General features: G+C 44.2%; 1 protein-coding gene across 1 annotated transcript; it reads right to left on the reverse strand.

Annotated features, from left to right (window-relative positions):
- Positions 1-908: 908 nt before the first annotated feature.
- Positions 909-25,882, reverse strand: NAA25 (N-alpha-acetyltransferase 25, NatB auxiliary subunit). The gene is made up of 24 exons (XM_083873597.1): positions 25,818-25,882; positions 22,999-23,084; positions 21,863-22,001; positions 20,124-20,242; positions 18,432-18,506; positions 17,508-17,615; positions 17,035-17,113; positions 16,474-16,585; positions 15,582-15,671; positions 15,099-15,268; positions 14,240-14,352; positions 11,890-12,097; positions 11,306-11,392; positions 10,272-10,452; positions 9,630-9,729; positions 5,970-6,121; positions 5,370-5,495; positions 4,883-5,126; positions 4,580-4,703; positions 4,129-4,194; positions 3,599-3,696; positions 3,272-3,382; positions 2,720-2,866; positions 909-2,581 (listed from the first exon to the last, which is right to left on the reverse strand). Exons 1-24 carry the CDS (start codon positions 25,873-25,875, stop codon positions 2,459-2,461), a joined length of 2,916 nt encoding a protein of 971 aa, XP_083729723.1. The 5' UTR covers positions 25,876-25,882; the 3' UTR covers positions 909-2,458.
- Positions 25,883-25,958: the final 76 nt, after the last annotated feature.

Here is a 25,958-nt window from a genome sequence, read left to right on the forward strand (position 1 = left end):
AGAAAATCCAAAACAAACAAAAACAAATCCTAAGAGTGGAAAAAAGGGGAACAGCAGCAATGGGTTATAGCTTGAATTTTTTACCAGGTCTGTGTGGGACATATTCTGGAGGGGAAATGCTCTTTTGTAAGAAATATATAATATATTTAACTGTACACAATTTATAGGGGGAGAGAAAATCTCCCTCAACCAAGCCCCCAGTCAGTCAGTACGGAGTAATTTCTGAACACTGTTTCCTCCTAGTGAAACTACAGCTTGGGAAGAGATGGCCTCTGCTTTTAGAAACCACCGAGTAATCCAAAAAAGTTCTGTGTTTGACAAGGTTGTCATTCCCAGTGGCTGGAAGTGGGAAGAGAACAGCAGCTGGCACTGGGAACAGTCAGGATTCCCTGTGCTGGAAGTGAGGGAGCCCTGGTTCCATCCTGTCCCAGGCCCTGCCTCAGATGACACAACTCCCTCCCCACAGTTTCAGTTCTGCTTTCAAGGGATGCAGGAAACCTTTTTTTTTTTTTTAAACCCAGCTTCTGCTTTCAGGCACACAGGAGGATTCTGAACGCTCGGTTCTCTTAATCTGAAACCTCACTTACATTGTCACCATTGCTTATTGATACAACTGAGCTCAACCTGGTGTAGCAGCAGTGGAAGGAAACTCCAGCCTGGATCAGCCCTGGGACTGTCCTCTGTGCCACCTTTGCTGGTGTTTGTGCAAAGCCCCCTGGAATTAGAGGGAGGGGACAGGGACAGCAGCAGTGCCACTGTGCCCCTGACTGAGGAGGGCAGTGCCTGTTTCTGGCTCAGGGCTGCTCTGAACTGCCCCACCTCAGCACTGGGGTGGTTTTCACTCACTCTACATACCTGACAGCATCACCTCCAGTCACCAGCCTTGCTTTAATTTAAAGAGCACATCCTTCTTTCACAACTATATTTCTATACATGACAGTTCTGTTTGTGTTTTTTTTTTTCCTTTTTTTTTTTTTCTTCAGTAAAAGTATAACTATAAAACAGACTTAATACATTTTGGTATTCCTCCAGCCCAGAGCACTTACCAGACATTGTGATTCAACCATCAGGACATCATTTACAATTTGACAACCTGCAGACATTCTTCTTTCCCTTTCAGGATAGGGCAAAGCCAAACTAAATCCAGCAAGAGCAGCTATGGGACTTTTTTTAATATAGGGGATTTATTAAAAAAATACTCTCATTAACATTCTAGCATTACTAACAAAACAGAGGAGATGACAAAGGCAGTCAAGCTCTCTTCAAACTTTAAATCTAGACTCAGATACCTGTGGCTCTAAACCAGGAGATGAGGAATCTGTTGGGTCTGACCTGTCCCTTGTATTGCAGGTATATGAACTTTTTTTTTTTTTTTTTTTGCCTATCAATTTTAGGCTGCATTGCTCTTTGAACATGAAGAAAACCCCAGCAGAAATGCAGATTCTGTGGGAACAGATGATATAGTCACACTTTCTAACAGAAAGTTTCATGAGCCAGTGCTTGGATAATCAAAGTTCAACTGCAAAAAGCAAGCACACAGGTACAAAAAGGATCTCAGCCTCAGACCACAGCGGAAGCAAAAGTTACCTCTGCCGACTTAAAACCAAAGCCAATAGGATTCCATTTCTATTAAAATATTGAAGTCTTAAAGTTTCAGTAATCTAAATACACTTTTTAAAAGTCATGACGTTGCTGTTTGACGTTAAACTGACATGATACCAGCGCAGTGTCACACTTCACTGCAGCCATTATTTACAAGGTCTCTCTTTTTGTCTTTCTTTTTTTTTTTTTTTTTTGCTGAAACACCCATTCCCATCTCTCTCTCTCTAAAGTTTGCTCCTCATCACATTTGCAGTTTTCCCTCCCGCTCTCTCCTGGAGGATCCTGCCCCAGCTCCGGATGATTCCCAGCCCACCACGGAGGCCTCACCTCTCCCTGATGGACCAAGACATGGAATTCTGTCAGCAGGACCAGGTGGGTTTGCAGACAAACAGGCAGCTCCAAGCTGGGCTCAGTCCCTCAGAGGTGGCTGAACGTGGACATCTACAATTCCTGCATTTCTAAGGCAAGGACCATACAAAAATTATAAACACTGTATGGTGATGAAAATATCCTTGGAGATAGATGCTTTACACTGGATTGCTATTGCTGCTTCTAAAGATCATCTCCAGTTGGTTCTAGAGATCAAAAGGGAAGAAAGTGAATTTTCTCCTGTTGCAATATGCTTATGAACATGTATAAAAAGTGGTCAAACCCCAGGAAGGGTCCCTGCTTCTTTTATGTACAATAATTTAAATCAGCTCAATACATCTGTAATACCTAAAAAAATTGTTTCATGATTTTTAAGTCCTTCATGCATTATGAGGAAGTTCTGGATTAAAGTGATGGTAGAGTGGATGTTGCTTCTGTCTGGGACTCTGGTGTCACTCCCCTGTGGAGTCTGTCAGGGACGCATTGCTCAAATCTTTAGTTTTTTAATGGTATCGAGTCTCTTTTTCAGCAGCTCTCCAATTTCCTGAACTGAGTGATGGTAACTGCTCTGGACCTTCCCTTGCACAGTCTTTGTAAACTTTTTTTCTTCCTGCAAAGTGCAAAAGAGAAATCACTCACTCCACAGCAACTGTTTAAATCCCCTCTCCTTTTAAACCTTCTCCAATATCTCAAACACCAAAAGGAAATTCCTGAGGACCACAGTGTTTTTGCACAGGGAATCTCTTACCTGTAAAAGCAGAGTGTCCTTGAGGGACAGTTCTTCAAGTTTTAGTGCAGTCAGAATGATTTCAAGCCCTTTGATATGATCTATTACATTGGAAGTTAATGTCTGGAGTTCAGTTACATAATCCAGGAAATGGGTAAATACAGGTGGCTGTAAAAACAAACACAAGTTTTGAATTTATAAACACATCTTCATGTCCATCTTATATAATTCACTTGGTAATATATAATTATCTTCTTCCCACCAGTGCTAAGCTATAATTTACCTATCCAGACAAACACTTCCAGCTGACAAGTTTACTGTGGTGCATTCCAGGCAGGAAGGTCAATGACACTCTAAACTGTATTTCTCATTTAAAAACTGTCACATGATGTCACAGATATGACATCACTGATTTTAAACAGCAAAAATTAGCCCCAAGTAATCATTACCCACATCAACCTCCACAAGTTTATGAAAACCAGTTTATGTTATCTATCCTGATTTTTATTTTTTTTCAGTATAAATAAGGTGTGATTAGGGATGGGGGAATAGAGAAAGAAATAATGTTTGTACCATTGCTACACTGCTTTCTTTTTTTTTCTTCTTCTTTTTTTGCAGGTTGGATTTAAAAGGTCGGAGGACACTGTCACAGTAACTTGATACCCACAGGGCAATGGAGATCGTCTGGAAGAAAGGTAAAAATATGTTCTAAGTTTCATTTACAGGAGGCTTCTCAACTCATTTTAGTGTTCCTGGTAAAACTCAGCATGATTAAAATAAGCAACAAAATCCTTCATGAGTTCTCATGAGTGACTGAGATCAAACTTTCACCCCAACAGCCCCAATGTTTCTACCCCACAGAACTCCAAAATTTCTAGTTTCCAAAGGAAAAAAAAATACCTCAACAAAGAAGACTAAGTTTTCTAACAGGTTTGGATGAGTTTTCAAGGTGCCATCTCTGACTTCAATCAAATCACCTTTACATTTATTGAACAAGTCTGAAAAGGAGAAAGAAAAGCCTTTACTTGAGGATGAAGTAGATCATCTTAAATGTGCATTTTCTGTACACCAGGAATCTGAGTGCAACGTGCAGAACTGTCTGGGCACTGACCACTGAGATAATGAGTCCTCTCCATCTGCTCTGAGTTCTGGCTCACTACAAACATTTCCACACCCCTGATGAGCCCCCCTGACCCAAGCACCAGGAGAAGGAGCTGCCCAGGTTGGAGATAAATGCACTGAAGGGCACAGCACGTTCTGAGCATGCAGCAGCTTCAGCACACAAGCCAAGGGCAATCCCAGCCTTGTTCTCAAGCTTTCACAGGGTCTGCAGATGCATCACCACAGCCCATCCCTGCAGACGCTCCACAGCCATCCTCAGACAGCCAGGAAGCTCTGCCTTAAGTGTCTGTTCTTGAATTACCATTTACCTGTCAGTCGTTCTACTAAAGACTTGAAACTATTCCCTATTCTTTCCTGGATTTCTGCTGAATCTTCTGGAAAAAAAAAAAAAAAAAAAAAAAAAAAAAAAAAAAAAGAAATGATAAGCTACAAACTTCTGTTATTTTCTGCTTCCAGAAAACCAAGAGGCATTTAAATGCGATTTAGTGCTAGTATTCAAAAGTAAATGCAACTGCCTTCAAAGAGGAGCCAGTATTACAGCACCATATACTGTATAAAAATGAAGACTTACATAAAACATTAAATGAAGGCACTGGCTCACAGATAATTTAGTGTTAGACTGAAAATTAACACACAAGTAACAGTTTTGAGTCCACATCCTCCAACGCCCAGCAGTTTTTCAGACTAAACAGAGACATGTGGCTCCCTCCCACCACACACCACAGCAAATGTGGTCAAACCCCTGCCCCAAACACTTACCTAAGCCATTGGTATCTAGTTCATAAATATCACTAACAAGATAAAACAAGCTAGTCTGGCACTGACAGCTGCCATTGCTGAAGAAGCCAGCCATTCGGGTAGGAGGAGGGCCAAGGACAGGATACTAGGCAAGAAGCAAAGAAAAAGATAAAGGTGTTGCAGCTTTTCCTCATTCCACCCAGTGCCTGGCACATCTCCCAGTCAGTCACACACCACAAACCCAGGGCCAGTTAAGTGCACTCTGCAGCCTGCACGATGCATTCATGGTCAACATTCGGGGACAGCTTTTGCCTTTACTGGTACCTGGATTTTTTGTTCTAGAAACTTCTTCCCTGAATCCACCGCCGCTTCCAGCTGCTGCAGCAGGGCTCGGATTGTGTCAATCTTGGATGAGACACCGTTCTCTGCAGTCTTTTCAGAATTCTTTGGTTGGATGGTGTGGCCAAGAGTTGGGAGTCCGCTCACCAGCCTCAACGTTAAAGACCGGATTCGCAACCACAGCGTTTCCTCCTCCAGGGAGAGCTTCCGATGCTCCTCAGAAATGTCCCTAGAGAAAGGCACCAAAGCTCTGCAGGCAAATGCTCCAGGCACAAAAGCCTACCCCAAACTCCCTAGTTCTGCATGATGAGGAAGGAGTGTCAGAAATTCAGAAAACTTAATGTCTAAAAGGGCAGCACTGCCAGACGTGGTGGATGGTGCTGAAGTCAGCCAGCCCAAGAACACTGAAATATGGCAATTGCCCTGGAAGGAATTTCTTTGCCATGTGTGAGTTGAGGATATTTCTACTCACCTGTCTTTTGGATCCCAGCTAAACAAGACCGTCAGGTCTCTATTGTCACGCAGATCTTTCCATGGAATGTCATCCTCCTCTGGGCTCAGACTCATGGATTTTATACTTTCTTCTAAACTGGTCGATCTACAGGTAAAAACCAGCAGCACTAAATCAAACAGCTGATCACTGCAAAGGGAAAACAGCTCACTAACAGACCATGTTCTGTGCACTGCTCAGCTTTTCCCTCTGTCAGCAATGTGACACACACAGCATCGACAAGGACGTGAAGGGACAGCAAATCAGAATCCCAAAAGTTGGAACAGTCTTTTAAGATCACTAAGTCCAACCACCAGTGCAGCACCATCATAGCCTCAGTGGCCTCCCACATGTTTTCTGAACACTTCCAGGCATAGTGACTCCCCTGGGCACTCATTCCAATACCTGACAACCCTTTCCATGAAAGAATTTTTTTAAACCACCTCGGTGCACCCTGAGACCATTAAAAGCAGGATTAAGCTCTAGGGGGCAGAGCTGCAGCTCTGAGGTTTCTGCAGGTGCAATTCCCCAAGGCCCCTCTTGGCCCGCTCCCAGTTTTCCCATGCCAGGAGCTGTACTCACATATTTGCTTCAAGTAAGAGGTCCAACAGCATCCGCTCAGTGCGAACCTGCGCGAAGTGAAGGGAAGAGTTCAGCCTGTTCCTGAAGGCGATGAATTCCGGGATCTTCTCGAACGCCCCGTACTTGTAGGCTTGGATGATGTACTCTGAGGTCTGCAACACAACACACACCACCTCTCCTTAGTGACTTCCCAAATTAGGAGCAACCAACAAGGTCGCTGCCAAGGAACTGCATTTCTGTGGTTTTTATGAGTCCAGAGGTGCAGGACCTGGCAGAACCTCAGTCCCTGGGAGGAGTTTGTGTTTCTGCTTCTCCAAGTCGCTCAAACAGTTTTGCTACTTTAAATTGGGAATTCCCAGATGCTCCATGGGCAGTGAGGTTTAACAACCAAACCAACACTAAACATCATGTCACCATAATGAAAAATATTTCACAGGGAAGAGATGCTTTAGGAAGGCTTTTTTTTCCTTCCTTTTCCTTTTAGATGCAGAATTCAAATAATTAAATCATCATTTCATTGTGAGGAATCATTCAAGGCAAAAGAATTATAACCCAGATTTCCTGGAACTGACTTGGATGTGCATCACATATCACCACAACATAGATTAAAAAAAAAAAAAATTACTCACACATTTTTTGTTTCTCATTTTTATTAGAGTTTTGAATACAGTATCACACAGTATGTACATGGCACAACAAAAACACCAAAGGAGTCTCTCAGTGTCCATGGGATATTTTGCTTTCCCTCTGATGAAATGCAGCAATACAAGGCAAGCAGCCAGTATTTCACTTCAGTCCAAGCAATCTCCAAAAAAAGAGATTTTTATGATGAAGGAGCCCAAGACAAGCAGTGTTTTAATGAAAATGTCTAACTGTAGACACAGAGTGAACTATTTCTGCTCCCAGCCATGAGTGATAGCTGAGTTTTTACATTGGAATTACTCTACAATGGAGAAATTCTGGCAAATCAACTATTTTCATCTGAACAAGGTTATGAACTGCACTGAAAATGAGAGGCACCAAAAAAGGCTTCTGGATAAATGAATTCTATATGGTCCTAACAGACAACCTGTCTGGAAGGCTCTGAGAGACCAGGAGACAACACTCACAGATGCAAATCACCTTTTTTTTTTCCCCTCCAAACCAAGAAATGTCCTCTAGGGAGTTCTCTTTATTTTTCTTTCCCTGAGTAATTTGGTTATCTGCACTGAATGAAAAAATATGCCAAATATTCAACAACATACCCTCTGATCAACAGCCTTGCAGAGCTAACTGTCAGGGACTGGGCTATGGGCTCTAATTCAATTGCATCCACATGATTTTTAAATGCCCCCAGGACATGTTGGAGTGGTTTGCCTGCAGTATCTGGAGAGATTAAAGATGGATGGACACAAGAAAATTAGAGAGATTACTGGTGATTCTGCACAGCTGAAGGAGGACTATCTCAAGGAGGATCAAGTTGCCTTTTTAGTTTTGGCCAAATATAGCAATGCTGCCTTCTCTCTCCTCCCTGTCCTTGGCATCCTCTCCCAGAGCAGGAATAGTGGCAGGATTGCACAGCATCCTACATGGCTGTTACTCATGGGATCACTCTGACACAGGATCCACGTCAGGCTGGGAAGTTCAGCAAGTCAGGAGAACAGATTTATCAAAAAAAGTCTGATTCAGGAGCTCTATTTTTATGCTAGACTTCGTTTACATCCCACACTTCCTGCTCCAGGTAGAGTCCCACACACAGCTCTGTGCTGTGACATTCCAGCAGCACCAGAAATCTGTAAAAAAAGTACCTTTAAAGGATAGTCCCCTTTTAACATTGCAGATGTGGTTACAGGGCTTGAGTGGGAGCTGCTCCAAGCATCCTGAGAATAAAGGGGCAACCCTGGCAGAACCACAGCAGCACAGGAACTGGGAGCAGATCCTGAACTTGTGACATATTTTATGGCAAGGAATCCTTCTTCATCCCCACTCTTGTCACACCACAATCCTCAGGGAACAGCATCCTGAACTGAGCCTTCACCTCCTGCGATTCCTGGCTGCAAGAACAGCTTTTGAGTCATCTCCCATCCAAAGGATCTTAAGCAGACAACCACTGGAAGTGTCCAGAGCACAGGAGAGATTTGGAGACATGAGAGCAGTATCAGCTCATGGTCCTTTGGCTGCAACACCGTCTCCAAGCTATGATGTGAGTTGTTCCAGAGTCCCATCCTCATCTTGTCCCATGAGGAATTCTGCCCTCCTGTTGCACCACTTCTGGCCTCTTGAAATCCCAGTATTTGAAGGTGTAGCAGCAAGGCATCACCTTTTTGGGATTTCTGGAACACAGGCAGTGTTTTCCTGCCAACAGCACCTGGAATGCAGCCATCACCATCCATGTACAGATGCTGAGCCACTGGAGACATCCAGCTCTTCTGCCACAATCACCTCCATCATTCATTCATGCCACAGGGAATAACCTGATCCCAAGGGAACCACACCTCAATTAGTTCAGATTGTTTTCCATGGAAAGATGATTTCTTGATGCTTTACAGCGTTCCCAAGCAGAGGAATCACATCCAGAAGTTTTTTCAGTTCACTTTTCCATCTGGTGCCCAGCAGTTGTGGGTTTCATTCAGACAGTTGGTTCCAGGGATGTTTTTCATTAACATCCACCAAATGACTTTTAAACAAGACTGAAAAGTCACACCTCAGTTAAAAAAAACCAGTTGTCTGGATACAGGGCTTCACTCCCAGGAATCCAAAGCCTCTTAGCAAGTAGGAAAAAAAATGAGCAATTGAGGGATGCAGAACAGAGTGAGCTCCCACCCCACTAAACAATCCATGTGCATCCCTCAGGAAAACCTCTGTGACAGATACAGCTCACAGGAACTTGGCACCTACAACTCCAGGCACAGGGAAATGGCAATGGGAATCCTGTACACAGGAACACCTGGGCTGCCAACAGAGCAAGCTGCTGCTTCTGAGTGATGTCTGTGTGAGAACTTTTACTGCTCAGTACAGACAATTCTCAGGCTTTTATCTCTTGCTGGGAGAGTGGGAAAGCAAATTGCGTGACTGCAAAAACCTCTGGATCCAACTTAGCCAGTGGCTGACTGGCAGATTTACAACTGGATTGAACCTTTGTTTCTTAGGAAGTAAAAATAATCTTCTTCACCTACCTCTCAACATGCCCAAGGTGTAAAATACAAATACACAGGATATATTTCCACTCCTCAGAATGGGATGGTCCCTTTAAAGTGAAGTGCACCCCCACCATCCACTGAAAACACACAGCTCCAGTGTTTGTAACAAAGGATTCATCATGTGCCATCCCTATCCTGACCCAACTTCCCGAAATGCCAATTTATGACACCAGCACTTACTTCCATGTGACATTTCACTTCAATTTTTGCATAAAATCACAAGCATTAATTTAAAAGCAATCATACCTCTTTTACAAGGAGCATTAAAACTGCCTTAAACAGAAAGGAAGCTGAAGCAAAATCTCAAGTAACAGTAACTCACAAATCCTTGTAGTAGAAAATGCAGGCTGACACAACCTTTACTACAAAACTGCACCTACTACTGCTCTTTGTTATGTTTTAAACCACTACATTTGCACAGGTCTTCTCTATGACACTTTGCTGTGTTAGAAAGTCATGGGGGGGATTTCTTTCAACTTACATCTTTCTGGTTGGAGTGGAAAAACCTGAGTGCAAAGTTGCAGGATTGGGAAGCAGCAGCGTAGTGGCCCAGGGAGCCGGCGTAGCGTGTCAGGAGATAACTGCAACAAACAGCACAAGGCAAATGTCAGCCACTGCCCTGGGAAGCAGCTGCACAGGAGACATCTGGACATTTAACAGCATTAGCAGCATTCATGGGCAAGTTCAGGCTTTTAATGGAATGAATTCTCAGGTTTTTAAAAGCAGTATGTGAGGGCTTGGAGTTCTTTCTTCACCTTAAGGGTGCAAGAGGTGCTCAGTGAGAGACCCCCAAACACACCAGCCAAGGGCTTTGGGTGTGTTGGCTTTGATTGGTGGTCCCAAGCTGGAACACCACACTCTGATTGGCAGCCAGCCATTTCACCAGTTGCCATCAGATTAATAAATAGTCAAAAAAAAAAAAAAACAAACAGAGATCAAAATCACATGGTGATACAGAAAGGGGGAGCATGCAGCGGACACGCCTCCCCAAAATCGCAGAATCCTTTTGCACAACAGCACATGAAAATGTGACAATCTGCTGAATTCTGGGTGTCAAAGGATGCTGCAGAGCTGTCAGGATGGGGGCCAGCAGGAGGGATTATTCTCAGTATGTACCACCCACCCGATGGTGTCGTGCTGGATGTGCTTGGCGTCGAGGCTGGAGTAGAGCTCCGAGACTGGCTCGAAGGCGCCGAGCCGGCAGTAGATCCGGATGAGCAGCAGCTTAAACTGAGCATTGGAGGGACTGTGAGACAGCCCTTCCTCCAGCAGAGTCAGGCACTGCCACACAGCTGCCTCTTCACCTGGTGACAGACACAGCACAGGCAGGTGTGAGCAGGGACAGGCACAATTCCCTCTCCCCATGTTACACAAAGCTCAGGGTGCTGCTGGGGATTTCAGTGTGCAGATGGCTCAATGTAACACCTGCTCCAGCACTCCAGCTGCTCCCTGAGGGAATGCTGGGGGAATAATCCCTCCCAGGGAATATCTAGCTCACATCTGTACAGAGCACACTGCAGGCAAAGTGACCTTCCCTGATGAATACTGGGCTGTTTGGGAATTCCAGCTTGCACATTGCAAAAGAGCCCACATCCACCTTCCTGCCAGAAACCTGGCCATGGATTTACTCAGGTTAAAGATTAAATCTTCCTTTGGAAAGACAAGGGTGTAACATAACTACATGGAAGGGCAGGAATGTACACATGGACACCCAGCACTGGACACTGCGGGATTAAGAGACTAACAAAAGGAGCAGGGGTGGAGTAGAGGCAAATTTAATTCAGGGAACAGGTCCCAGCAAGTCTAGAAACAAGGGATCTAAAAGGGAAAGTATGTCAGGAAGAGAAAGAAACTCTGTTCTCAAAACACTTCTGGTATCAGAAAGGAGTTGTCAGCAAAACTCGCGCAAAGGGAGAGAAAAAAAGGAATTAATCAGAAAAATTAAATCTGTTCAGAGGTCAGTGAGATTCAGGGCAAATATCAGCTGATCAGAGGAACTCCTGAAATACCTCATATTGCAAAAAAAAACCAAACAACAACCCAGAAAGCTCCAGGCCTAACAAGCCATGCCAGGCACTCAGTGGCCACAGGGACACAGTTTCCCTTCCCCAACCTTCCACAGAGATATCAGAGCAAGGCACAATTTTGGGAACGTACCTTCCAGCCATAGATCAAGCAGCAAGTGGACTGCAAGCAGGCAGTAATAATCTGAAAACTGCAATTCAGTTTTCAAACAAGATTTCCCTAAAAAGAGAAAAAAAACCCAATTACCCTTGAATTACTAAGAGTGCTGCCAGCTGATCTCACAGGATTATTGAGTGGCACCACGATCAGACAGAGCACCACAGTTTAATTTGTAACATCAGATTTGTCTTAAAATCCAAACAATTTTACACATCACTGAGTGGCCTTTGGGGCAGTTCAAGCATTGACATCTGCTGGAAGAAGAACTGACTCCCACAGCTGCAAAATTTACAAATTAATAACTCCTGACCATAAGTGTATCCTATGCACTTCAGTGAGAAAACCTGGCTTTGCTTAAAAGAAAAGTAAAAAAAAACAAAACAAAAACTTCCAAAGTACAAACAAACTATCTGAACTACCCAGAAAAGCCTCATTTATCTTTAAGATACACCACTGAAAAGAAAAAAAAAATAGAAGGAACCACAATTCAGTGAAGCTGAAGGGTAGAATCAAAAAGGAGAAAGCCGAGTTTTATCAGCGTTCCAGATTTTCCTCACCAAACTCCAAGCCGTGGCGGTATCTCAGCATCAGCTCCCGCACCACTGCCAGCTTCTGCTTCTTCTCCATGGCGTGGTAGATCCCCAGCAGCCTGGAGAGCTGCACCACACACAGGTGCTGCTGCAGGGCCTTGATGTCACCCGGCAGAGCCACCTCGTTCTCGGCCGCCACCGTCAGCGGGATCACGTCCAGCAGCTGCCGGATGAACTGCAACAGAAACCCCAAAGGTGGCAAAGGCTGCAGGGCTGCACCAAATGGTGAGGAAGCAGCATTTCCTCCCTCCAATCAAACCCAAAAAAACCAAGGTGGAGACATCTATGATGATGTCACACTGAGTCCGTGGTTCAAGAGCAGCCTTCAAGATTTTTTTTTTTGAGATGTTCAAATTATTTTTTCAGTTGCTCAATTTATTTTTTTTTTTAGCTGCTTGGGGGTTTTATTAAGTTACATCGAACAGATGGAGGGAAGAAAAAAATAAGAGGCAGGTTTTAAATTCATTGATACACCAGGGAGTTCAAGCACCTGTTAACACTCATGGCAATAAGAGATGCAATTAAAGTAATTAGTTACTGACAGGCTTCTCGGTACACTTCCAGGCAATGACGGTTTTGCACTGCTACATTTTCCCTCAGCTCTGAAGTAACGTGCAGTACCCAGTGAGGTCATCAAATCTGATTAATGACTTCTTTTTGGAATTAAGCTGTAAGAAAAGCAGCTTCTCATTGTGTAATTTTAATGGGAGACAAAAGACTCCTCACAACTCCCAGGGCTGGGCAGCAGCTTCTTCCTCCAAAACCCAACATTGTCTGCAAGCTTAAATCTGAGTTAAAGCCAATGAATTTGGTTTTGCTGCACTTGGTATTGACACAGAAGAACTGCATCAAATACAAGCCTGAGGCAAAAAGCTCAGGAGCAGCACCAAGCACAACACACACCAATTCCAGTTTTCCCAAAGAATTTGATGAATGCTGCGTTGACAGATCTTTTCAGTTTGAAGCCCTGCCAGGCTGAGCAAGGTCAACCACATCATTGGCTCTACTCTCCAATTTACACCTCTAGGAAGTCAAGGTTGGTGTCATGACCATTATTTCTGGACTATCTCACACGTCAGTGGCCCAGCAAGATCACGATCTCAGCTACTGAAGTGGAACCCTCATGTCAAAATTCATCAGCACTTCAGCACCACGAAACCTCCTCAGCTCCTCGTGTCCTTGACCAAGTTAAACTGCTGCACATGCTGATTCAAGGACAGCCAGAAAACCACCCAATACATCAGCCTGACACAATATATATTCCAGAATATATTCAGTAAATCAGCAGCAATTTTAAGGCCAGACAGAAAATTTCAAAGTCAGAATCATGGTTTTACAAGCACTGTGACAAAACTGGAGTCTGAACTATTATTAAATACAAATTTTCCACTCCTGGCTTGGAATTTGTTTCATGGGAAGTTAGGATGAAACCTGTTCAGTACTTCATGGTTTCCTTACAATGGAATCACCACTTCCAGGACTAGGAATTCAATATCCTGCTGGCCACATCTCTTGCCAGTGGGCTAAAAACACAAATTTAAACATAAAACATCAGCAACAGCCACTCCTGCCAGAGCCACTGCTCTCAAAAGCAGTGGGGCTGTGGGAAGAGCTTGTATTAGGAGTCAAAAAATACTTTAATAAACCAAGAGAGCCTCACTACCTACACTTTATTTACCAACATTTTATCCCCAGGCTCTGGCTGATCCTGGATTCTCTGCCCTCCCCAGTGCTGATCCCTGGACACAATGGCTCAGACAAACACTGGGGTGAGTGACAGAATTCCCAGCTGCTGAAGTCACTCCAGGCTGCTCATGACTCTGCACAAATGGGCTTTTCAGAGAAACTCTTTTCCAGAGAGTTGTTTCAGAAAGAGATTCTGGAAAAAAACTGCCATAGGTGCCTCCATGACTCCTGGATTTGGGTCAATGTGTCCCCTCTCTGGAACGGCCAGCAAAGCATCTGTGACATCCCTGCATGGGATGAGGGGACAGCTTCTTCCCATTAAACACAAACTTTGAGCTCAAAGCACCCTGAAAAATGGGAATAAAAATGCCAAAGGAATACGAGATCTGAGACTCTGCAGGATCAAGCTTAGCTTTAAACCTCCAGTGAAAAATCCTCTGAATGAAACTTTACAAGTGTTCAGATGTTCATGATATTTCCTACAGCACAAAGAGTTCTCTGAATTTCAAGCAGAAAGTAAAAAATTGATGTTTCCAGTCTTTTAATACAATCCACAAGTATTTTAAGATAAAGGGACCAGAGTGCAAACAACCACTGCAATTCTTGCCACCACTTCTTGATATTTCCTTACCTTTGTGTACTGGCTGGGTGGGAGGAGATCCACAAACACTTTGAGATCAGTAAAACAGCAGGGTTTGTCCCCAAATTTCTTGAAGTACTGGAACATTAATTCTTCTGGATCACCTAGGAAAAAGGCCAGATCACCTTTTTATTGCCCTCCAGTAGAAGTGAAATCTGTAAAATCACTGTGAGAAATCTTTGTTCATGCTTTCTTTTTTTTCCTCCCCTTTCAAGATTACAGAGTGAATTAGAAAACAGAGAGCTGCACTACCGCAGATTTTAAGAGAGGCTCAATGTCTCTGGTAACCAAGGACACATTAAAAAAACCCCAAGAGCTTCATTCAAGCTCTTTTAACAGATAAGAGCTCAGCAATCCAGACAGGCACATGCAGCCACCACTGATCTCACCACGGCTTCTTTTGGGACGGAAAAAACAAAAGGAATTAGGAAATAGCACAGATGTTGCTCTAATCACATTCCCTTTCATTGATTCCCTAAATGCCATTTTGTGATGCAGGTTTTTAAAAAGCAAAACCTGGCCTTGCTGCCATAAAAACTTGAATCAAAACCCACCCAGAGATTCCAGTGCTAACAGCAAGGCTTTCCACCAGGAATACAGTGTCAGTGACTGGATGCTCCTAAATCCCTGAGGTCCTTTTGAAAACCTCCCTGCTGGCTTTCCCAAGCCCCGGAGTAGTCTGGAAACACTTGCCTTTCTCCAAAGCTCATCATCCAATGCTTTGAAAACTCTACACACAGAACAACAGGTATTTCTTTTCCTAACGAAAACTGTATTTAGCAGGAAGTTTGTGCTTTCTCTCCCTCTCTCCAAGAGATGGATTCCTCATCCAGGAGGGGCTGTTCCTTACCCAGTTTGTACTCATCATTGCAGCCCCGGTGCCGCAGGCGCCTGATCAGCTCCAGCTTGGCCAAATACGGTCCCCGCAGCGGCCGGGAGCTCTTGGACTCCTCTGTTATCCTCTCCTCAATGAAATTCACAGCCTGCTCGATGGAGCAGTGCACCTCTCCTTCCAGAGAGCTGCAAATACACAGACAAAAGGTTCTTGGAGAGTTCCCGCTGGTAAAACACGCTCAGCACAGTCCCAGACAGGGAAATGATGGGTTCTCCAACTCAGTCACCACAAAAAACATGAGCTGGAAGAGTTTTATAATGTATAAACTATTTCCATAAACTATTCCCAGCCTCCAGATTTAACACACAAAACAAAGCAGGGAAAACACATAATTTGGGCTCTGACATCAAGAAGTCGCTCTAATATTGAATATATGAACCCAAATAATTTGCTGTAACGCAAAGGGAAAATAAATCCACAGCAAAATTCTCAACTTACTGCTCTTCCTCTGCTGGAGGCGTCCAGGATTCATCAATGAGTTGAAACACTGAATCAAAGTAAGTTATATAAAACTGCCAATCATCTGAGCTGAAACAAAAATCAGGCACAGGACAAAATTTAGGGAATTGCCAAAACAATTAACAGCTAAAACTACATTTCTGGCTAAAGCTGAATTAAGGAATAACACATAATCATATTACAGAAAAAACACAATTGTAATCATAAAATTGTTTCCCCTTGAAAAGGTCTCAAATCTTAGGAACACCATCATCCTGCATTTCTGGAAACATATTAAGCAAAATCATTTCAATTCAAAACTGAGACAAGCTACGAACTCTCCTCCTAAAATTCACATTTCAGTCAGAGCTCAGCAACATCCCCACAAAACGTGAAGGCAGAAGTTTCTCTTCTGCATTTAACTTGTATCTAAGATGAGAACACAGCTAAATTCAAAGGCAAACACCACATCTCTCCTGACAGCTCTGAGACAGATTTGATCCCACCGGAATGTTCTGTCTCCTGATGCATCTGTTCCAAGCATTACGTGCATTTCTCATGATGAAGTTTGGCCAAATGGGAAAAATTTAGATGTAGAAAATGTAACGTAAATCATGGACAGGATGACAACTGCCAAGTCAGAGCTAGACAATCAGCACAGAATTTAGAAATAAGGAGGAAAACAACCTTTTATTGCATTAATGTGTTGCTAAATTCTGCCTGAAAAAATCAGCAACTCCACTCCCAACCCTGATTCTCCCTGTGACCTTCACCATGCCTGGCTTTGGAGTGCTTTGGAAAAGATATTCTCCTATTTTAACCACAAAAGCCACCAAACAAGTACGTATTTTTTTTCCATCTTTTTTGCAGGACTGCAGGAATCCTCTCTCACTTTTTGAGCAGCAGCCTCCTGGCCAGCGCGTTGCACTCGGGCCACCTGTGCAGCTTCTTGTACATGGCCATGCACTTGTTCTCCCGGCTCTGCAGCTCACTCGTCAGCTTCTCTGCAGCAAAAAAACATGGAAAGCTCAGCTCATGCCTGCATTTCTTCTTTATTCCCCGTATAAACCTTCTTATTCCAGCCAGCCCCAAACCACCAAGTCTAACACAGCAGCACAGCCCTCAGGAAACTTTCACATCCCAATCCCAAGCACATTTTGATCTTCAGTTAAATTCCTCTAAAATGCAGATATTGGAGACTTTTTAGTTTTGAAGACAGCAGCTACAACCAAGAATATGATCCCAATTTACCACTGCAAAGCTCAGCCCTGAATACCATAAACCAAGTAGGTAAAACCAGGTTGTACCTCCAGAGTTTACACTGAGGCTAATACTGATGTTAAGTCAGGCTTCCTAAATTTTTTCATTTCTTTTGGAAGCAGTGGACAAGTCTGAAGCGAAGGGGAATTGTTGCATTTTCCACACAATTTTGATTTATTAAAGAATAAATTACCTCCAAGTTTTCCCCTCACAACATCTAAGGCTTCCTTGTACTTCTCCAAACGTTCCAGGATCATGTAGTACAGTTCCACCTTAAAAGAAAGATCAGACTGCAATGAAATTTGCCAGGAAGATCATACCCAGGTGTGCCAAAAGAGAAAATAGGGAATACCAGTCCTGCAAAGCTATCTTTAGTATCCCAAAGGTGCAATACTCAAATTTAGGTCTTTTTCTCCGTTCTTAGTCCTCAGTTTTTTCTTGGGGCCTCCCAAAATGCAAAGGACTTCATCAGTCAAATCAAACAGCAACAACTGCCTCAGCCCCAGGATTCTGAGGCCCTCCTCACCCCCTGCTTTTTGTCTTCCTTCCATTCCCTACATCAACATTTAATTCCAAAACACTGTTGATTATGTTAAGTTTTCCAAGGTAATCAAGTTCCCTTAACAGTGCATTCCTTGCCTCACCCAAGTTCAAACCAAGCCTTACTTCAGCCTCAGCTTCAATCTTGTCCTCTTTCACCATTTTTTCCACCATTCTCTCAGCAAGTGGCAAAAACATCGTCTTGGAGAGGTTTTCATCTTGTGCTGAGATAGACTGAGGAAGAGAGGCATTATTGTAACAGCTCAGCAACTGTCTGTGATGTCCCACCCACTGCTCTTTTCACTTTGGAAAAGGAAAAAAACCCAACTCAGGTGCTCCAATCCCCCCCAGCCACCTGTTTGGAGGTGCCATCTGTGACCTGAGAGTGCAACTGCTCTGGGAAAAGGCAGCAAAAAAATTGGTGCTACACAGAAAAGCTCATTTTTGATCAGCTCAACCAGAGCCCTGCATCTCTGAGCATACAAACCTTGTGGTAAAAACATGGAGCCAGAACACTTTTGTGCTTTAAATGGCACAGGATTTTAGGAGAATGTGACTAAAACCCTCCAAGCTTATTTTTGTTTGATTTTGTGTCTGATTAGTGCCCAAATGTGCTGCCTCAACCAGCAGCAGCACAGCTGATCTGTGTCTATTCCTGCAGGCTTGCTGCTAATTCCAGAGCTCTCATTTATTCCCTCCAAGAGCTTTTATAACCTCGTTAGAGAGGCACAATTCTGACTGAGAAACTGCAGATAGTGGAGGATTTATTCATTATCTCTGCCAAAACGACAGGTGGGTATTAGTGCAGATCAGAGAATAATTCAAGCTGTATAAAGGTGTAAGGCAAGAGTTAAATTGGATTATAAAAACACCTCAGCATTTATTTTGGACCACAACAATAATGCTAATTAAGGAGGGCTTAGTCTTTTCCTCCCAGCATCACACAGAAACAGCTCAAACACACATTTTTCCCCCCAAATCATCACGTTTTCCCTCAGAATATTTCTGCACTGGCACTGCAGCAACAGCCAAACCCAACACTTCACACACCTGCATGATCAGGCTCATCACGGACCAAAAATAATACGGATTTTTGGGAACAATCTTATAAAGTGCCATTCCAGCCTGAAAAACACAAGACACAAGTTTCATCAATCCTGAAATAGAATTTATTTCTAACATCTCGTGACGGGCAGCAACGATGGGAGCGCAAAACTCGGGATTTGCACATGGGAGGACTTTTCCCCACTCGTGAGCTCTTCCTCCTAACACACACACCTCTGAGAGGGTGGAAATGTTTCCAAGGACTTTGTGTAGGTCTGACAAGGAACAGCAGTGAGCACTGATTGTCTACACAGATGACAGCTTTAACTGGAAGTGGTAACTCCAGGAGGAAGCAAATTTTTTTTCTTTGGGAGTGAGGGGATATCTCCAGTGCTGAAGGACACGGCAAACTCACACTAGGAACCAACTGCCCTTCAACACTCACTCCACACCCACTGACACCCCCAAATTTGGGGTCACCTCCATGTGCAAAGAAGGTTAAGCAGAGAAGTTGGTTGAATCAAAGCAGAGCCAAAGAATTCACGATTTTCCCTAACACATTAACAGCTATTCCCACACTTCCCTCACAGTGTCTGTATGTAACAAAGGACAAGACTGGAACAAGTCTTTCACCCCTACAAAATCTGTAATTAATTTCAAGAAACTACACATAATAGTCTACCACCACAGCTGGAATTTTGTGCCAATTCCCTTGACTGCAGTTGGCATTTTCCAGGATTTTCAGCTGGAATACCCCAGAGCACAGGACACTGGGGTTTATTTTCATTCCCTCATCAGTCACCATCCACACACTCTTCACATCCCTAAATCCAAAAGCACAGGCCAACATCCCACTCTGACAATGTGATGTTGATATCGAAAGTGGTAATTTAATGAGATCCACATTTTTATGTCACTTCAGACATATAAAAGGTCACTTAAATGTTAATTATTGTTATCTGTGGCATTTTCTCCACTCATGATTGTGATTTGTCACATCTAAAGTTTGGGCTGTATCATAAGGTTTCTCATTTCAGGTAGACCAATAACTCTTTTTAGTTATTTAAGCCAAACCTGTGCAAAAATTCAAGTCACAGCAGGAACAAGAGGGAGTTTAGCACTTATTTCTTGGTTCTCTGTGCTTCTTTACACAGAAGAGTAAGCATGCAGGCCTTGAAAATCATCTTCCATTTACAGGCATTCTCCTCATTTGGAAGGGATGAAAACAAAACCAACCACTGTGACACTGTGCTGCCAACTGAGAGGGGACATTTCAAGTGCTTTTTAGTTTTTTCTTTACTGATGACATCAATACAAGTTGTATTTTAGATGCTCAAGTAAGAGCATGGGGAGGATTTATTTTCCTAAAGTCAGCAGAGAACTAAGGCCAGAATCAAGTGTGAAAACATGGATCAGAAGCTCTTCCTAGATGTGTCTATTCCAGAATTCCTTTATTTTATACTGTCAGTACAAAACCACAGATCAGTAAAAGACACAGCTTTAAGCAAACAAAACTTTTGTCTTCAGACAACCCACCTCCAAAAAATGAGATTTAAGAAACCTCTCTAAAAACCAACCAAGGATTTAACTTCTGCATTTACCTAGCTCAGCTTTTTTTGGAAGATTACACAAAAATGAGAGTAAAAGACAGAGAAAAATACACTTTAAACCAGCCAGAACACAAACTGTTGGTCGTACCTGTTGCATCTTCTTGTATTCTCCAACCCTGGCATAGGCCATGAAGAGGTGGGAGTGATACTCTTCACTGTTGGGGACCTTCTTCACAGCTGCCTCATAAAGTTTAGTCACCAGCTCGGCTAAACCAAAACCAGATGCCAGAGTTAAGACCAACCTGGGAATATTTTAAAGCACAGCTCCCTAAAGAGCACCAGGGATGCTCTGAACAGCAACTAATTGCATTCATCAGCCCCAAAAATATTGCTCTGTCCCCCAGGCACTGCAAACATCAGGAAAAGGAGGAAAAGTGCTTAAAAAACTCCAAACCAACCTCAAAACAGATTTAAATCAAAACAGAGTTCAACAGCAGCAACTGAACTGTTCAGGAGAATTTTAGGTCTATTTTTAAAGTTTGTCTATTTTTGAGCATTAAACTGAATGGAGGTTTCTCCTGCTGGCAGGATGACTGCTCCATATGAGTTATGTATCAAAACAAACACTTTCTGAGCCTAATGGCAAATTAATTATTCTTATCACAGGTTTACTCATATTAATCATATCCTGCTATTTCCCAGTTGCCTATATCAGTACTCTAAGCAATTATTTCACACTATGCTTTTTAATATCAGGTCTACCATGAAAAAATACTTCTGAAAGTACAATATGCAGAACTTTTTTACATTTTTGTCCTTCCACGTTCTTTTTCTTACACCAACAATTGTAGCTCAGAGTAGAAACAGAAAAGCAAATGTAACTTGTCTTTCACACAGTTTATACACTGCTGACACAGATATAGAAAAACATCTAATTACAATTTTCTTGCAGGATCAAAAGTGGAAGTACCTCACACCCACCAGTTCCTGAGTTACAAACCTAAAAATTACAAAGCTCAGCTTAATGAGAGTTGTTAATCACAGAGAGGCTCTTGTCATTCACATTGCTGAAGTCAAAAATACACAAAAAATGTTGGTATTACTCAACAAATGATGCTTTAACTCCACAAACACACACCAAGGAATCAACTGGGAGAACACAAGCAATTGCTCTTTTTCAGACTGATACAAACACCTTTTCTGAAGCTGTTTCAGCCCTTGATCATTTCTCCAGCAATTCAGCAATAAATATTAGTGGTACCACCCACTAAACTCCACAATAAACATTGGTACCACCACACCACCCTCCCCAAGAAGCTGCCAGAAACAACAACTGTTCAAGCTACAGAAAAAACAAGACAGGAGGTCTGGCATCTTTCAGAAAACCACGGGAAACTTTCCTCCATCACTCCAACGCTGATGATTCAGTATTTTGAAAATACAAATCACTACAAAGAACCTGACAAAGCTGATGAGGCCAAACTGGGAGGTCAGGATTTCCCTCTTGTTTTCACCAGTTTCCTGAGGCCTGAACCCCTCGACTGCATCAAACCCTGTGCGATTTGTCATCCCTTTCACTCTACTGACAACAAATTCCAGTAGTTTCATTGACAAAAGTGAACTCCCAGGCTGCTGCATCATTATCAATATGCCCCATTTAGGACCTGCTACACAATCACGTTCATAGGAAGCCTGAATGAGGATTTTTTTGCTTTATGAAGATTACTACAGCCTTACAGGTACTAAACAGGCATCACTTCAATTCTGAGTCTCTCAGCAGCCTCTCACATACAGAAATCCTGATTTTACACATTTCCCACCAAACTGTGGGACACAAACCTTCTGGAAGAACACAAACAAACATTTCTGGGAGAGGAACAAACTCACGTCTGTGCATTTCCCGGTAGAGAATGGTCAGTGCTTGCAAGGAATTATCATCTGTGGGTTCAAGTGCTGCTACTTCTTGTGCCAGGGCATAGGCTTCATCCTGCTTGCCAGTCCTCTGCAAGCCAATGGCCTTCAGCACCTGTGGACACAACAGAGGCAGCTCTCAGAGACACAGTTTGCATTTAGAAACCCTCTCACTCCTGCTGGGAACAGCCCAACCACCCCATTCCCTCTGCAGAACTCCAGGTTTTATTAAGCTTTTAATCCACGTGGCTGGAGAGGAAAACTCCCAAACGCAACAGCATCAAAAAGGGGATTTGACTTTTTAATAAATGTTGAGATTGCCCTGAGTCATCACCACATGGTTTTCTCTACCTGGAGGCTGTGAACTGACCTGTCCTGCCAATTTTCCTTAGTTTTCCTTCACTAAGTGGTCAGAGAGAAGTGACAGAAACGAGATTCAGGTCAATGACACTCACTGCAGCTTGGGAAGCTTTCAAAATGTAGAAGTGAACTGCAGAGGGAAACCCCCAGGGAACTGAGAAAAGCAGAGAGTCACACATTTGGGAAAGGGAGGAACAGAACCCCTTTCCCTCAACAGGGGCACAGCAAGGAAGGTGGTGACCAAGCAGAAGAGCAAATCCCTCCAAAATCATGGAATCCTGGAATGCTTTGGGTTGGAAGAGACCTTAAAATCATCCAGCTCCACGCCCTGCCATGGGCAGGGACATCTTCCACAGACCAAGTTGCCCCAAACTGGTCTTGAACAATTCCAGGGATGGGGCATCCACAGCATCTCTGGGACACCTGTTCACCTTGTACATTTTCCTCAGACACTTCCTCCCAAGGAGATGTTTTGATGCAAACCCCTGCAGATGGGTATCCCAACCCCAGGGCTCCAAGAGGCATTTTTAAACACAGCCTGGAGTGGTGCTGACAATCAGACCAGGTGGAACCAACACTCCAGTCCCTACCAGGGGGTCTGTACAAGTTTTCATGCAAACAAGATACAGATGAGCTGGAACAGAGACATTCCAGAGGGCTCAGAAATCACTGTGGAAGCTCCCAGAGAAAAGGACAGTGGAACACCCTGAGACTCAGGCAGAATGAGCTCGGTGCTCCCCAGTCCCACTCACCTTGGCACAGTGAAGGTCCTTGTGCTTTTTGAGCAGTTTATCTGCTTGCTGGATTGCCATTTTATTATTGCCATTATCGAGATAATCTGCAGAGGAAGAGCACACACAAAATCACACCAGAACACCAAGGCCATTCTGGAAAGCCACCTCCAATTTTACCATGGAGCACCTGCTGTCACACCAGCAGCACAAACCACATTTTCCCTGTGCAGTTCCTCCTAAGCCAAACATTCAGGAAACTGTCATTTCAGGGATGAAGGATTCATCTCGTTGCACTGGTTTTAGTCATTCAAACAAACAAGCTTTTGTAATTACTCCACACAGCATCATTACAGCAACAAAAGAGACCCATAATAGAGAGGATTCTGCAGCAACAGCTCTTTGCTGGCAGTGCAGCTCCAGTGCTTTAGCAGGAAAAGTAGAAATTAATTTGGTGTGTCTTTGGGAGACTTTCAATGACTTTCAACAGGCAGGAGGTTAGAAATCTAACACACACACACTGCAGCAAAGTGGGAAAAACTTGTCCACACCATCCATACCTCAGGCAGAGCAAATCTGTCCCCCTGGAGTACCACTACCCTTCCACCAGATCGGTTTTGAAGACACAACTGTGAAGCATCAATATTTCCTAGGGGGATATCCCAGTATCCAGTGAAAATTCAGCTGCAGAAAACCCATCTCCAGACCCTTTCCTCCTTTTTTTGCTTGGAATTACAATTTTCAGATTGATCTTCACGTTATTATTGCACAATTACAAACATGCAGTTTTAGACCAGGACATGACTCTTACGTGCTCCCCTTCCCTCCAAAATCCCTCCTTCCTCACCAAACCCAGCTTTGCTGCCCCTCAAGTGCCAAAGGAAAGGAAGGGTCTGCTCTCACTGCTTTGGCCTCTTTCCTGCCAGTTAGCTGAAATTACATTAGACACCTTTTCCTCATCAAACCTGTCATCCCCATTATGAGCCAGAGCTCTTTTACTGAGAGCTGACCCTTGGCAATCCTCAGAACAAATTGTGCATTTATTCCTGTTTACAGATTTATATTCACAGTCCCATTTGCTCCTGTGGCCAGGTGGATGCTGTATATTTAAGGCAGAGTTAATTGGGCTCCTGAGCCCATCCACAGCAAACCTCTCACCAGGCAGACTTTCCACACTCACCAAAATAAACACTGTTGCATGAAATCCAGTTCAAAGCCACAAGACACTGAGTATTTCAACTTAGGAAAATCTCTGTGTCACCTTTAACATTAAAACTTCAGAGATTTCTCAGTGAAGAGGTTTCAAAGGTGTGGAACAGCACACCAAAGGCTTCTTGCTTTAAGTCTCAGTCACCCAGTTTAGTGACACACAAATTATCCCCAGGCTGAGCTGCCTGACTGGGATTAACAGCTGTGCCAAGAATGTCTCAGCTTTGGGTGTCCCAAAGTAAATTAAATAACCCACAAACCTCCCCAAACCACAGCAGAATGAAGAGATTGTATCTTCCTAACAAGCCAGCTTGTTGGAAGTCAAAGCAGCTTCCAAAGGAAATGAGGCTAAAAGAAAATAAACTCCAGCCTAGGCTAGTTCATAGGTGGGGATGTTCGAAGGTTGGAAATGCAGCACCTGAACCTTCAGGTGAAGGGAGAACAAGTCAAGATCAAAGATAACCAGAGCTGTTGAGGAATCCTGGGGAACCACAGCACAAATCCAGGCCCACTTTGAAATCCAGAGGCAGACCCTGGACCTGACACTGCACATCCCCAGCTGCTGATGTGGGGAAGTTGTGTGTTTATCACAAGCTTTATTTCGGGTTCTGCAGCACCACAGCCTGAGAGCAAACCTTGCACTGCAGAGAATCCTTTCCAGAAGGAGCAGAAAGGAATCCTAAAGCTCTCTCCAAAATGAACACGGTGAGATGCTCAACATCATCTGCCTCGATATCAGCTGAATTTACCCAGATTTTTCCATTAATACCATTTCTTATACAGGTTATGGCAAAAAATAACTGCACACCAATGAAACTGCCAATCACAGCACGGATAGAAAACTAAGGAAAAAAAAAAAACACTTAAAATCGTTACATAAAGACAAACTGCAACGAACTTAAACACTTCTAATCGAACAAAACCATCTTCCTCCCTTTCCTGGGAACCCATCACGGGCTCAGCCTGTACTGCACCATCCCTGTGCCCCAGCAAAGGACAGCCCAAAGCACGTCCAGCCCCAAACCAGGGCAGCTCTCCGCGCCCCTGGGGAGAGCTTTTTATCCCTGCTGGGAAAGTTATGAACGTTTTCCTCCATCTCTATCAAATCTACAGTTTTAGGGATGAAATGCTACCGTAGCCCGGGGAAGTGTTTTCTTTTTCTTTCCCCATATTTGCATAGAGCCAAGCTTTGCCTACAACCTCTGAAACAACCCCAACAGCACAGAAATACCCTCGGACAAATATTCGGGGACACAACACAACTCCTAACGCCACCGTCCCCTTCTACTCCTCTCCAGCCTCCCAATCCATTCCCCCAACAGCGTCACCGCTCGCTCCGTGCCACAACATCCAACACAAACTCCGGGGCATCCGCGGCTGCTCCTCCAGGGATGAATCCCTTCCCGGCTCCTCCGAGAAGCGCCGGCCGGGGTCAGCTCGGCTGCGAGCGGCGCCGGCACCGATCCCCCCCGCCCCAGGCCGAGGGGGCACCCCCGGGGCTCGGCGGGACCCCGGCCCGGCCGGGCGGGCAGCGCAGTCCCCGCGGGGCCGGGAGCGCGGGAGGGTCTCAGGGAGGCTCGGCGGGGCCGCGGCGGCGGCGGGCCCGGGGCGGGGGCGCGGGGGGTCCGTACCGTAGATGGGCCGCAGGCGGCGGTCGTTGGGGTCCTGCACATGGCCCCGCGCCGCCATGATGAGAGCGCAGAACGCAGCGCGCAGCCGCGGCCGGGGGCGGGCAACGGCGGACGGGCCGGCGGGGCGGGGCGGGGCCGCCG

Source organism: Zosterops lateralis (assembly GCF_965231275.1).
Source record: "Zosterops lateralis genome assembly, chromosome: 17".
NCBI lineage: Eukaryota > Metazoa > Chordata > Aves > Passeriformes > Zosteropidae > Zosterops > Zosterops lateralis.

Bases quoted from the DNA above. Each gene is read 5' to 3' on its own strand.
- NAA25 (XM_083873597.1), bottom strand. From the start codon at position 25,875: ATGGCGGCGCGGGGCCATGTGCAGGACCCCAACGACCGCCGCCTGCGG. The intron at 15,672-16,473 runs GTGAGAGAGGAT...TTTTTGTTTCAG, and splicing joins AGGAGGCTGCTGCTCAAAAA to CTCAGATGATTGGCAGTTTT. The intron at 2,867-3,271 runs GTACAAACATTA...TTGTTTTTACAG, and splicing joins AAGAAAGCAGTGTAGCAATG to CCACCTGTATTTACCCATTT.